Genomic DNA, 15,026 nt, shown 5'->3' on the forward strand with positions numbered 1-15,026 from the left:
TACCTTGAATACTGTGTCAGCCAATTAAAAATAAGCTCTGCAAACCCCAGTTTCTGGCCAGATGCTTCATATGTTTCCAAAACAACTGATTAGTGAAACAGTTCAGTTCATTGACTAAACCTCGTCAGATCTGCAGTGCATGATGAGTAATTCTACACAGTAAAGAGCTGTCAATATGATCTTTTTGGAGCAGTCTTAAATTGTGTTTAGGGATAACAAGGGTTTAACGTGACTGTGACGCAAGCTCTGAAGCAGAGGAGAAAAGGTCCAGAGCAGAGAGAGAGATATGATCGTGAGGCACTGATAATTACAAAGGGCCTATGCAGAGCAGAGAAGCTCAGGGATAACTAATCAGAAAAGCAGAGAAGAAAAACTATAATAAAGAAATATGACAAAGTAAAATAAGACTAAACCCACTGGCCTAAATTGCCCATCTAAAACTACAAACTTCTGTTGTTGTTTAGAGTGTATTGTGAGTTTTTGTTGTTGTTTTGTGGGGTTTCAGTTTTATTGCATTTTCTTTTCTTTTTTCTATTTCTTTTTCTTTTTTTTTGCTGTTTAATTTTGCTTATCCAGAGCCAAAGCCTTAGTAGAAGAACAACGCCTTTTGCCCCTAGGGTCCAGGTAATGGGCCCTGTCTGAAGGGCACAATCTCTATTTGGTCTTTGCTCATTGACTGTTGACTGGCCTTTTTTCTGTTTCCATACTTTGGAAAATGCATTCGCGGGGAAATGGCAGCTTCAAGTTTCCCTCTCAGTGCAGTGCATTGTGTCATTTTCTTCAATTTGATTTCTTGATATCACTGCTATGATGAGAGTTATTATTACTCATTTTAACCCATTCACCTCATTATTCCTAGGTAGTGCATGCTCAACTAATCTGAACACATTTAAAGAGACACTCTTCCATTGCCTAATTTGACACCAGTACTTGACCGTACTTTGTGTCATGCATTTTAAATCTTTGGCAATGCAGGAGGGTGTCTCCCTGAACTTCCTCAGGACAAAGGACTTGTTATTTTCTGCTTCAGTGTGACATGAACCCAGGCCTGGATAATTCTAACCCCCCACACACCTCCAGGAAAACTCCTCCATGTGCGAGATGAAGTAATGTTTATTAGCAGCTTATGGTTGATGGGTCTGCAGTTTCATGTTGCAGTGAAAAGATACCAAGTTCACCATCCTGTGTTGAAAACCAAATTGCATTTTCCCTTCCAGATCAGAGTTTAAGCAAATTGTACCTCCCAAATAGCAAACTCCAAACGTGGCAAAGTTTTGAAGGCTTTCCTTCGCTCTGAGGGTCTCCTTTAATCTTTTACCTTTAATATCACTCTGTCTTTTCTGTGCCTTCTGTTTTATGACATCTAGTAGAAACACTTTGTGTGTATCTGTATTCTTTTTTCAGTTAGCTTGAAGGTTAACACTCGTTCTTGGAATTTTGGATATTTATCTGTGGTGTTGTGCTTAAAAGTACCCTCAACAAGCTCTTTATGGATCTGATGTGAGAATATTATTGTTATATCATGCATGGGTTTTCAAATTTAGAGGGGTCTAACATGGACATTTAGTTTGAGTGGCGGTAATTTAAAAAGTAGGGTTTTTTTTCGTGTGTGTGTGTGTGTGTGTGTTCATGTGTATACTCTTGGAAAAGCTTGTATGTTTCAGTTAGTTGACTGTAAAGCCACTTAAGTTTGTGTATTTCAGTAGTTCACTATCAAACCACGTGTACTGATATAAAAATCACAACATCAAGGTGAATATTTTCAGAACTATTTGACCAATTCACGAACAGTAAAGTATATTCTTATTTGGCAATATCTGGTATTTTGGTGGGCTTCAAGTTGAGAGATGATTTGGTACAATTTGTTTTGCCATAAGCCCTCTGCAGTCTGTTTTTGCCTACATGAAATCTATTGACTTGTCTTGAATGCTCTTTCTTGCGTTGCTGCATGTGTAGCTGGTATTTTCAAATGGTGCAGACCCTTTCCATGATCATATTTTTAAAGAAGTATGGACAAGAGCTTAGAAGTTTTTATTTCTCATTTCATCTACTTTCTGTAAGGCCTCAGTTGGAGTGTTTCCTTCTTCTAAGTGTCTTCTGTTGCAGTCCATACTTCCCTTTTAGTGTGAACTGTCCTCTATTCCTCTTGCAACAGCATGATTGATTTCTCCATATCAATGCCCATTGAATATCTAAAGAACACTATGAGAGTGGTCACTGGTAGACAGTATCATTTCAACAGAGCACACTGTTAATTTGAGAGCATGTTGTCTTTAGCATTTCACCTCAGTTCACTTCAGTTAAAATGACATTCAGGCCAAATGCATTCAATTTCACTCAGTAAAAAGAGAATTTTTTAATGACATACTTTGTTTAACACTCGATGGAAAAAAAAGAAATACACAGATGTGTAATAAGCATAGCACCATGCACAAAGGAACATATTTTTTATTAAAGGAGGGTCTCTTTAACTACAGAGACTAAAATGTCACTCAGATTTTAATATCTCATTTTGACATTTGTAGCATTATTATATCATATTAACATTGATACAGTAAGCCCATATTTTGAAGGAGCACTTAAGCTCTGATAAATTGCACCGCCAAGCATGTGAGCTGACACCACCTTAGCAGGAAGACTTCCTCCTTTTCCCTGAAGGGTGAATACAGGAGAAGATTCTATGCTGTAGTTAAATGTGATAGGTCTCAATTAAAGAAGACACAAGTGCACCTGTAATAAATTTATTTATAATTTGATAAAGTTGTCTTCTCCTGCATTAGTCCCTCTTGTGTGTTTTACTCCTGTTGGCCCTAAGCAGTCTCTCAGCAGGATTGTTTTGCTCTGCCCCTGCAGGTCAAACTGTGGTATGACAAAGTGGGCCATCAGCTAATTGTCACCATCCTGGGCGCCAAAGACCTGCCACCCAGAGAAGACGGCCGGCCCAGGAACCCTTATGTCAAAATCTACTTCCTCCCCGATAGAAGGTAAGAGAAGGAACAGTTAATATTACCATTTTACCCACCCACTCATATAAAGGTCCAGTGTGTTGGATTTAGGAGCATCTAAAATAAGAATCATGGTGTTTTCATAACCCTAGAAAAAGCCACTTATTCTATATCTACATTCGTAGCGGATTGTCTCCCACTGAGTGTGCCGTGTTGTTCAACAATGGCTCTAAACAGACATATCAATCACTGGCACTAGATAGGGTCATTTGTGTTTTTGTGTTTGCAAGTCAGCCACTGTAGTTGTCCCACACGCTTGACATACGGAAGAAGTTTCAGTTCTGCAACCTCACTGCTAGATGCCACTAAATCCTCCACACTAGGCCTTTAATGTCACCTCAGTTCAACTGAACATTAGTGGGTCAAACAAAGTTATTATACATTTTAGAATATGGATTGTGTATTAGTGTGGATTTTTTGGAACAGTGATGTGATGTCACAATATCATGTCTCATTGTTTTTGGCCATTAGCATCAGGAAGGCTTTCCAGATATATGTGGATGCATCTAATTACTTTGTTGGTCATTCACTGCAGTTTTGCATCATGTTAGGCAGTTCTTTGTCATGCACTGATAAAGACTGCAAGAAGCGGAACATTTTCTGGGGGATAGTACAATCATCTCGCCATCTCATTCTCATCATCAGCATGTCGACGTGATGTGCTCTGTGCTGTGTTGTGTTATTGATCTGTTGTATTCGTGGCTCTCCCCTATCATGGTTGTAAATAAAAACAGTTTGAATTATTGTTCCTCCAGCGACAAAAGCAAGAGGAGAACAAAAACAGTAAAGAAATCCTTAGAGCCCAAATGGAACCAGACCTTTATGTATTCGCCGGTGCACCGGCGGGAGTTTCGGGAGCGCATGCTGGAGATCACATTGTGGGACCAAGCCAGGGTGAGGGAGGAGGAGAGCGAATTCCTGGGAGAGGTAAGAAAACTAAACCCCACCCATCAGGGACACTCACTGACAGTATCTCAGCTAATCCTCTTGAATGGGGTCAAGCTCTTAATAAAGCTCTTGGCCCTTACAAGGTTTTTGGTGGCGCAGTCCTTGTCCAACATGGACAACGGCTTTGATGTTTTTATTTACTGTGTTAAACCTATACGATAAATAAACACACCTTGGCAACAGTGAAGGGACTGATTCTAACTGTGGGTGCTCTATGAGTACTGTGGCAGTGTGTGTTGCTGTATTTCCATCATTGAGAAAAACTATATTAGTTTTTAACCACTAGAATGAAGACATGTTTTGACCATTTTTTTTCCTCTGGTAGATCCTCATAGAGCTGGAGACAGCTCTTCTGGATGATGAGCCCCACTGGTACAAGCTACAAACCCACGATGTGTCCTCCATCCCGCTCCCACGTGCCTCCCCGAACACGCAGCGCAGGCAGCTCCATGGAGAGAGTCCAACACGACGGCTCCAGAGTATGTAAACCATCACTGACACATGTCACACACCTCTTACTGATATCTTCATATCAATCCATATGCTAACCATCAAGCTAGACTTTAATAACTTTACAACTTTACAAAAACAAAGACAGGACATAATGTCGTGTGACTATATTTCGAAACTTACTCAACAATCTTTTTAACACTTGTGTACACCAAGTCCAGATTATGTGGCTACAAATTAAAGTAAGAATGAAGAATAATTGAAGACATTTTTCATTTTGTTTGCACTGCCCATGTGAACATAGGGAGGATCATTCTGTACTTTTCATTCTGATCCTGCAGTCTTAGTTTACCAGCATAAACCCAGTGCAAGAAATAGGGCACAACATGTGAAATCCTTTAAAGACAAAAATATATTCCAATGTTCAGGTGATGCTACTGTGGCACTGAGTAGGTCAATTTATGTTGATTTCCCACAGTAAAAGTGTTTTTAAAGGTATACAATGCAGGATTGTCAGTTACTGTTTGTAAACACGCTCACCAGAGAAAATGAAAGTAAAAGCCAACCCCAGATTCATTCTCATTTGGCCTTTCGCCTTGCTATATTTGCATTTTTCTACACTGTGTCTCTTGGACTTTTGCTGTTTATGGTCTGGCACCTGGTCACTACCTTTTTATAAAGCCCTGACCTCATCTGAGCTCTGTGGGGTACACAGCTATAAACGTTTCAAACACAGAATATAAGAAGAAAATACAGGCAGAGGAGAGAGTCTCTGCAGATAGATACACCGCCACGCGCTTCTTGTGGGTCATAAGCGATGGTTGAGAAGGATTACTTCTATATAAGTCAATGCTGACATGGACTTTGTTGCCAGAACTGGCATGCAAGGAACAATGCGGTTACAAGACAGCCAGTGAGTAGTGTTCAGGTAAATAGAGTCAGGATAAAACCAAGATGACTTCAGTGATTCCAAATTCTTTCAGTATTTCAGTAATTATTTCAAGTGAGTGATCAAGCTCTGTTCCTTCATATAGTAGATCTAGGCTTGATCAGTTTTCTCATTCCTAATAAGTATAATTTTTGCAATTGTTCTTGTTTACAAATAAGGGTCCAAATACAATATGATTCTGGTCCCACTGGTTTTATCAAAGCTTTAATATCCGTTGTAGTTTATGCAGATTTTGTTTTTGTCATGCATGTCACATCAACCTTACTGCTTCTGTTTTTACAGACAAAGGCTCATATTCATACAACTCAGGTAAAGGCCCCCTGCGCTCGCAGGCAGTGCTACTCTGTGGAGCATCTGAGTATTCTCTGTCCATGCATCCTTATGCCCTGATTCTCCGCCCTTTTCCCATGAAGGGTGCATGTCTCTGCTACCTTGCATGATATTCAATGAGCGGGATCTGGTGTAAATTTTACACTGCTTGTTTAAAATCCACACAGGGTATCAGACACGTGCACACTCCAGGGAAACAGAGATTTAGGACACAGTGGTCTCTCCCTCTCTGTGTACTCACCTGTGAACTATCTCACAATCCTATCCCGCAACCCAAAACTGTATCCTGCAAAGCGTGATGTTCTAAAAACCCAGGCCAGTCCTGGCAGACACAATATACTTTGATTTTGACCACTTGTTTTTCCTCTGTGATGCATATTTTCTTTTATTATTTTGCCCGCTACCACTATTTCCCCCTTTAAGAATGCACAAAATATTTGTCAAACTTTGCAGCCCATTCTACTTTGCTTGTGTTTGTGTGACTATTTTTGTGAGTATGTTCTTGAAATTGTCATGGGATACATTAGATGACTCTGTTGCTGGTGTGGCACTTACTTACTATTCTTAATCTTTCAGAACAGTGGTGATATATTTTGTTAGAGAAAGGGGAAAAAAACGCTTTGATTATCTTTATGCATAAAACATAATTTTCTAGCATCGTATTTCCTCTAACCAAACCCCAAAATAGCTCATTTTATGGCCCCTCTCTCAACATTGTTACATTCTTTGACCAGATACTGGTTAACATGCTTTAGAGGACTGTACTGTAGTCTGTGCTATGCAGGACTGCTTCACTGTGCTGCTTCTACAAGACACTTAAGGCTTGCTCGCTTCCCCCACCAGGATGATTTTCTGGGCGTTTGTGTAAGTGTGAGGTGAAAGAGCTGACAGCTGTAAAAAGTCTCCAGCCAACTGAGATGAGAGGTTGGGAGCGGCACTGCCAGAGTGCAGCACTTGTCATTTCTGATAAAGCACACTTGTCCAGCTGATTTAAGTTGACTGAACGGTGAAGGTGGTAGGGGGGGCTTCAGGGAGGGGGTCATTCTTTAAAGAGAGGGGGCAGGGAGGGGTGATAAGGCTACTGGGGGAGATGAAGAAAGAGTTGTGACACCATATCACTTTTCCCACCCCCACCCTCACGTGTAAATTAAATGATTGAATGTATCATTCAGGAGTGCCACAGCTGAGATGAAGAGAGATATGTTGTTTTTCGTTGAAGTGGAGCAGTGAAATGCAGCATTATTCGTTACAGCTGGCACATAGTTTCACATATATTATACAAAACACTCTCTTGCTGGACTGTTTGTTGTATTTGTGGAGTGCTGTGATGTGAGTACATAGGGTGTATGTCTTATTGGATACCATTAGATCCTTCAGTTTAACCAATAAAGATTACAGTCAGACCAAAGAAGCTAATACAAAAAAATGGGTGAATAAATGAACTAGGGAATGAAATGACTTCTTCCCCCTGCAGCCCCTTCTTTTTCTTTGTCTCCTTATTCAGTTCTGCACTCCCTTGTTTCTTCTGTGTTTTCCAACATTTCTCTGTGTCTCTTTATTTTGAAGGATCCCAGAGGATAAGTGACAGTGAGATCTCAGACTATGATTGTGAAGATGGTGTTGGGGTAATAACAGGTAATATATTATTGTCATATTAACACTTATGAGTGCATGAAATCACTCCACTCCAGCCAGTCTGGAGGTGAAGTGACAAATAGTTTTTAATGTTTAATGAGATGTTTCACCAGGCGATATTGTATTTTTTAAAGTTTATCTTAACCTTCCCAACTACATGTCACCATCCATCAAATGCTTCCTAGGCTTGAACAGCGTATAACACTGTTATATATCATATTAGCAGGGTAAAACGCTGCAGCCCATCAGCAGCAGCAGCACAGCGAGGGAGCACTGAGATTTTGTCTGCCTCTGCACTGCTAGTTGCTGTTCTGCTGTACTCACTGAGGCTCCAGCAGCACGCCCACGCTGCACATCAGAAAAGGAGAAGCTCTGCTCTGCTGTTACCAGCCAGAGAGACAGAGAAAAAGGCAGAGAGAAAGACTGAAAAGTACTTGAAATGTGCCCACATGAAAGATCAACCTCGAAGGAAATTATTCTGAAATAGTTGGCAAAGCCACAAAAACAAATATACAGGCTTGCTTTTGTTTTCTAATGCAAACGATAATGTTGGCAAGTGGTTTTCTTTAATATCCTCTTTCAATTAAAATCATCCCTCTTTTTCTGTCACCTAAAGACCAAAGAAATTCTCCTGACCTTGTTTGCAGGAAAGCTGTTGGTAAATTGCAGGATGGAGACTGCCTGCACTGTTGATTTAGCGTGTGGTAATGTTTCATATCCCCATTTGCAGATACTGGCCAGAGAGAAGAGGAGAGGGAAAGAATGTGAGACATAGAGAAGAAATGCTTTGGACAGAGAAGAGAATAGATTCAGTTACTGTAGCAAACGCCTGACAGACAGACAGAGCATCAGCCTGGGCTCACTGATGATACTGTAGCTGAGGGAAATCCCCCTCCAGCCTCTTTAACATTCTCATCAGCCCCTCACTGCCTCACCATGCCAGTCACCTTCACTTCATTCACAGTAAAGGAAAATACCCCTTTGCTCAGCTCTGGTCGCACCCTCCTCTTAACACAGGCTCCAGCACATCTCAGTTTAGCCTGCAGTCTTTGCATTAAATTGCTGACACTCTTACTTTCAAATGGGGAAGAAAAACATGTTTTCTTTGCATTTTATCTTATGGTACATTAACTGCCAGGTCTCTAATTGTCTAGTACATACAGCACAGCAGGCATTTTTAATAGCAAACTGCACACCAGTAATTAATGAGCAGGTTATGCATACTGAATCCTGTTTTACCAAATATAATTTCTGTTATTGGACTCTGTTGATGCAATAGAAATTTAGAAGTGAAAAGTCAAATTTTTAACATTTGTACAGTACATTTATCTTGCTTTGACCCTCAGTTGTGTTCCCCACTTTCACTCTGATGCAGCCCACTCCTCTTGTTAAATCCTATTAATTGTCAGTAAAGGTTTTCCTCTTTGTATGTGCTTAACAGGCAGACTGTACTCATGCGTGAAGCAGCATGTCAAGACGAAGAATAGATTTAATTTGGCTCTGCATGGAAGTTGATTGCTCTGCTGCAGGAGGCTCTGTGTTGGAGCTGCTGTTTAGAAATGGCAGATGTGTTCTTTGTTAAATCTAATCTGCATCATAATGAAGCAAATATATTGTTCATTTATTCTTTTTTGTAGTTTTTGTTTATTAGAATCTGTATGAAAATGGTAGAAGTACAGTATGTGGCAATGTAATATTCAGTATTTCAGAATCTGACTTGCATCCACTTGCAATCAAGAAGGATCATTTAGTTTAAAATATTGTTGTAACCATTATGCACAGCTGCCTCCCATCTTATCATATTTATATGTCAGAATTCCTCAAGTGAAGGTCAACATTTCTTTATGATTGCCTCCAATTTTTCCTACCTTTCCTACTTTTCCAACTTTTGATTCAGGGTTTTCTTTAACTCATTTTAATGTGCTATACACTCTATTGAATATCAATCAACTTTAATAGTGCTAGGCATTGACCTTAACCACGGCTGCTAGCCATGTCTGATTAACGGTTAATGAACTCTTTCAAGTTCAGTGGACTAATCAGTCTTGCAGAGAAATTCATTATAATGTTTCTGATTTTCTAAAAGGCTATTTTCATGTTTAATGCACAATGTTAACACAGCAGATGAATTCCACCTTTATTGAAACTTAGTCCTCATCTTTTGGAATATAGAGACTCAGCATAATGAAAAGCTATGCCTGTGTAGATTAGCATTTAGCACAAGTTTTATAAAGTTTGGTCTGTTTCTTCCATGTTATTACAGGGTGGGTTTAAAATGGATCTGCAGCATTAACTATCATCATTTTTATTATCAAGTGCTGCAGAGTAGCTATGTCACTCGCAGAGAATTCGCACGGTGTTGAAGTTAAATTAGCATATTTTAGTGTTACGATTGTATTTGTCCGCTGCAGTATTTTTGGTTTCAGAACATTAATACAAAACCATATTGAAAAACCAAGACCCTCTCCCTCTTCATTGTGTCCCTCCATCCTTCCCTTTCTGTCTTGTCTTCACAGACTACCGGCCAAATGGCAGAGACTTCCAGAGCTCCACATTGTCTGTCCCTGAGCAGGTGATGTCGTCCAACCACTGCTCTCGGTCGGCCGATATTAACCGGGCACGGTCGCGCTCTCCCAGTGTTCCCCCACCCTCCAGGTAACTATTGCTCAGTCCTCTCCTGGGCTTCATGTCTGGGTGGACACTATGTTTTGTTTTCGATATGGATGTATTTAACACCCTGTTGATATCTTGTTGAAAGAGGATGCCTTAATTTTGTTGCTAAGGGATCTTCAGGGTTAAGGGATTGTACTGACTTCCAAGTGCCACATCGCCCTTATGTAGGATGCAGTATTTCACGCAGTTACTGTGAACACCTCACATAAAAATGAGGCCCCCTGGCCAGTAGGGGGCAGTGTATGTGGTGTTTAAACTACATGAGGGGTGATCCAGTCCACTTCTGTCACACAGCAGAAGTCTGGACCCAGCCTTTGACCTTAGGCCTTCTCAGTACAGCTCCTCCACTAGAGTGGACCACCACAGTGTGTCCGAAGATAACTACTCACCTGACAGGTACACACACACACTCCAGCTTACACTTGTGTGCAGTGGATGCATGTATATATGCGGGCATGCATGAACAGATGCTGACAAGCACAAGTGGGGGCTGTTGAGTAGTCATGCAGGAAGGTGTTTATGCACGCATACACTTATGCACGATGCCGTCTGCCTTGAACTCTCTGGAAGATGATGTTGTGTGTGAGTACTTTTAATCTTTCTTCTATTCCTGCTGTTAAAGAGCAACTTTATCTATTCCTTGGAAATATTTAATCATAATATTTTTGAGCTGATACAGTGGTGTAGATTTCTTTTACCTTAATACTTGCTTCCTCTATATTCCTCTCATCATATATACAAACATTATTATTCCAAAGCTCCAAAAGAGAAATGATCTAGTGAAAACAAACAAACACAGCAAATAGCCAATAAATAGTATGATCCGTAAAGATAAAAATGAAGTTGTCACTAGACTGATTCATCAGAAAAGTTGTATCACAGTTAAATTCCAACATAACCACCAGACTCTGGTAAGACTGCACTGCGTAAGAGGAGTAATTAACAGTTAGGTTTTTCCATCTCAGAATCAGGAGGCTGAAATTATGCAGGGAACATTTGGAGCCAGCGCTGCAAATGCTGCAAACAGTATACATTATTTGCATGTATCTCACTATCTTTATGGAAAAGGTGGTCAAGGGGAAGTGGTCAGTTATCCTCCATCAGCACTTATTTTCTGTGAGGGTTGGAAAATGTTGCTCCAAGAGTCCAATCATAGCCTTGGCACTGCCAGGCCGCAGCTACTTTCCCAAGTCCAATTAACTTTATTTGATATTTCTGAGGCTTGGTCTAAATCAGTGTCAGACGCAGAAAATGCACTTATCTAAATTGTCTGGGACAGTGCTCACTTGAGTTTATTTCAGATGCTTTAATTAACAGCGTCCGGTTATTTATTGAAAACAGTTGAAAATGACACAGGAAATGAGTCATGGAGAACTTGGAATTGTACCAGAACTCAGACGATAGTAAAAAAAAAATCTCATCTGGAATATGCATAGCTTTTTGTGATGCTGCTATTTTGGTAAAACTTGTATCTTTTTGTTCTCTGTATTTTCCTACTTTTTATATGTGTCTGTAAAAGTAGAAATCTTCTGTAATGTGCATGGTCTTATGTTTTTTAATCATTCAGTTGAAGAGACACCAAGTGGGTTTAGGTGTTTGGACTGTGCTGTTCTGTTCTTTCCTGCGTGAATGCTGCTGGTGTGTTCGGTGTACCACTTTCATCTGTCTGTGTGGTGAAGCTGAGGAAGACATCTCCTCACCATCCGATTTCTCAGCCTCTCTTATCTTCCTCGCCTGTTTTTCCTCTTTGAAACTGTTACATCAACCTTTCCTATGAGCTTTCTCGGTCTCTTTACATCCTATTTCTTTGAGGAATCTCTCGTTCTCTCTCCCTTGGTTTCCTCACCCCTCCATCTGTCTGCCTATGATTCTGTCTATCTCCAATTCTTTCTCTCTCTCCTTCCTTTCCTCCTCCTCCTCCTCCTCCTCCGCTTCTTCCTCGGCACCATCTCAGATCCATCTCTGTCTTCTCTCCTCCCTCCATGTGGTTGCAGCCATTTTCTCACCCTACCTCGAACCAGACATACTCAGCCTCTTGATGATCCTCAAAAGGACCCCAGGTAGACTTTTACCTGAGCATGCATGAAGCCCCATCTCTGCACCTTTCTATCCCAACACCCCCTAAACTCCAGCCTATTTCAATTGGGTGTTGAACACATGGCACTGGCACTATGGCCTAATTTCTATCACTACAGTCTATGCCTCATACTGTGCTTGACAGCTGTCCTCCAAGCTTAACTACACTGTGTTGAAGACATCACACATGTTTTTTGGATGCACTGAAGAGGCTGCTTCTTATTACCAGGCCATTGTCAGTGCCTTCAGTGTTGTGTTGTGTTGTGTTGTGTTAAGTATATATTTCCTCTGAAAAAGATCAAATATATACATAATTTGTGTTACTTTTTAGTAGAACAGTATATTGAGAAAATGAGTGACTCTGTGGCCATACACTTCATCCATCCAGTATCAGCTTTTTCTCTCTTTTCATTATCTCAGTCATTCCCATAGAAACATTCCTCTCATTTTGCTCCAAAAATGTGCCATGTGAGCAAGTGTGATTCCATGATGAGCAAATTCCTCATTCCTCTTTTTGTTCTATCCACTGAAAGAGTGACCATGGCAATACTGAAAATGGATAAGTGTTCTATGGTTGTGAACTTTTGTCCAGCAGAGGTGGTTTCTCCTGCAAACATGTTACATTCATTGTATAGTGAATAGCTTTCAGTTTATATGTAATCACTGTGGATCTGTGAAATAAGCATGTCATGACACAGAACAGAGTGAATCTGTCGTGGGAATATAGAAGGTGTACTCCAACTTTTCTTCCTTTCCAGGTTATTTTTTTTTCATGTTACTTCCCCTTTTGCTGAAAAAATTAAAAATGCTGACCAGTTGTGATATTTTTTCGCCAGCCGCAACCATCGCGTGTACCCAATCTGCAGAGAGGAAGCAGTCAGGTTACTGCGTTCCACTAGGATGGCCCGCGCCTATTCTGAAGGCGCCTACTCCTCCGACTATGACTATGAGAGGTATTGACATGCACTGCTGCTGCATCTGTGCATCCGCCATCTTGTGGTCTCCTCAAGTTGTCCCTCGTCCGTCTTTAATTTATGCGTGATCGTACATGTGATGACAGAAAATGATATCCTGTCTGATATCGGTTTTTGTTACAGCGTCATCACAGCTCTGAAGTTGTGTAGATGTGAAATAATAATACACAACTGCCTCTGTATGTTGAGGCTCAGAGCTATTTGTGTACACTGGTTGTTGAGTAAAGTGCTGGCCAGTACCTGATTGTCTCTTCGTGGATGTCCTTGTTTATGTACCCATGTACATTTTACCAACAGCAGTATGTTGCTCAGTGGTGTGTGTGAATTGTAGTGTTGTCCTTCTTTACATTCTATTGGCAGCTGCTTATTGCTCACCAATGGCATCGCTGATGCATTGCTCTGGGCTGCACAGTAGCTTTGTAAATTCTGTGTGTGCCCTTTGGCTTCTTGTGTCTGGCCAGAATGGGTTGCCAGGCTGTTCCAAGCACCCATAGAAAGGCCTGCTGACACCCATCCATCTCCAGGACCCACGCCAGCGTCCTGGTGCACCAATAAAAAGAAAGAACTTGCATCGTCCCCCCCTTCAGAGAAAAGCTGTAAATGACTCCACTTTTCTCCGTCTTCAATCTTTCGCCTGCTGCCATCTGGCTTTCAGTCAGGAATAACGTGACGTTTGTGCCATTTCTCTCCTCTCCAGGAGGAAAAAAGTGATGAGTCCTCAGAACCCAGCCCGAGAGCCTGACTGACTTTATTAAAGTGTCACAAAGTTTCCCTGAGGCCTGGCTTGGCTCGACTTCAGGCTCAGCCTATAGCCTAGATAGCCATTAACGAGAGCCCTCCGTCTTCTTTTCTCTTCCTTTCTTTCTGTCTGAACCAACAGAGAAAGGAAAGTAGCTAGCATCTTCACAGAGGTTATCCACAGAGGAATAGAATAGATTTCCCTCCTCTCTTCATACAGACACAGTTTGTTTCTGTCTGCAGACAGACAGAGTAAAAGCAACACTGAGAACTGAAAAGAAATGAGGGCAGAAGTAAGAAACAAAAGGCAAATGGAAGAGGAAACACAAACAGAGATGGGCCTTTTGGCAAGTGTCTTAGCTTAGGTGATTTCCCCCAAGAACATGAGAAAATGTTTTTCATGGTTCTGTTGTTTAAGTGCATCGCCCCAAAGTATACCCTGAGTGGGACAAAGCCTGCAGCGTATACACATCAAAACAGCAGCCTCTCCAAGCACAGAAAACTAATACTTTGGACTCCATTTGAATCCAGTGAGAATATGGCAAGCGGTGCCATTCAAGAGTGCAGTATGTGTATGTCATGATTATATCCATCAAATTGCACCTAATGAGAAGTTTGATTTGTAACGGGCATAACCTTCGCATTACCCATAAATCCTTGGCCATAACAAGCTCATGATGTGAATCCACTAATGATTATGTTGACCATCACTGTAAATGACTGTAGATAAAGGATGTTAAAGGCTATTTAAGGTCACTCACTGATGAGCATTTGTTTTGCTATTGGAGACAAAAAGGACATCTCCTCTACTGGACAATTTTTCATACTGCAAAAGGCTACAGACACTACAAGACTCTGACAAGATTGACTTAATTAAAGGTCAAATAACTGAAAAGATTCTGAAGAAAAAGTTTGTCTTTGACATTGTCAAACATTGTCAACAAAGTCATGTTTCAGATGAAATCTTTTGGTGTCTGTTAGCCTTATTAGAAGCAGCTGACACCTATTTGTATTGTGCAGACACCAACATGTCTCCTGCGCTTTAGAATAAAAATGCTATAATGGTTTAATTAAATCCTGTTTGTCTTATTAGGTATAAAAACTGTGGAACATTAGAAAGACTCAAGATTTCTGAATTTGTACAGTTTCACAAACAGTGTGTATGCTCTAAACCTCTGTACTCATGAAAACCCATGTCCAAAGGCCAAGTTGAATATTTCCTTCACTTGTTATTATACGTGCAGTGTG

At 40.7% G+C, this 15,026-nt stretch overlaps 1 protein-coding gene across 16 annotated transcripts in view; it reads left to right on the top strand.

The window, feature by feature from the left end:
- The window catches only part of rims2a (regulating synaptic membrane exocytosis 2a), a 166,965-nt gene that overhangs the window by 102,547 nt on the left and 49,392 nt on the right, over positions 1 to 15,026 (top strand). For 8 of the 16 annotated variants that reach the window (XM_033640886.2, XM_033640888.2, XM_033640893.2 and 5 more), the window contains 6 exons: positions 2,854 to 2,984; positions 3,761 to 3,932; positions 4,279 to 4,432; positions 7,249 to 7,317; positions 9,834 to 9,972; positions 10,285 to 10,386. In XM_033640886.2, the coding sequence (XP_033496777.2) occupies positions 2,854 to 2,984; positions 3,761 to 3,932; positions 4,279 to 4,432; positions 7,249 to 7,317; positions 9,834 to 9,972; positions 10,285 to 10,386 (767 nt within the window). Of the gene's footprint in view, positions 1 to 576; positions 625 to 2,853; positions 2,985 to 3,739; positions 3,933 to 4,278; positions 4,433 to 5,634; positions 5,662 to 7,248; positions 7,318 to 9,833; positions 9,973 to 10,284; positions 10,387 to 11,472; positions 12,051 to 12,902; positions 13,020 to 15,026 lie in introns of those variants that run through there. The other 8 variants (XM_033640891.2, XM_033640897.2, XM_078171967.1 and 5 more) reach the window with 7 other exon arrangements.

Source organism: Epinephelus lanceolatus, chromosome 10 (genome assembly GCF_041903045.1).
Source record: "Epinephelus lanceolatus isolate andai-2023 chromosome 10, ASM4190304v1, whole genome shotgun sequence".
Taxonomy (NCBI): Eukaryota; Metazoa; Chordata; class Actinopteri; order Perciformes; family Serranidae; genus Epinephelus; species Epinephelus lanceolatus.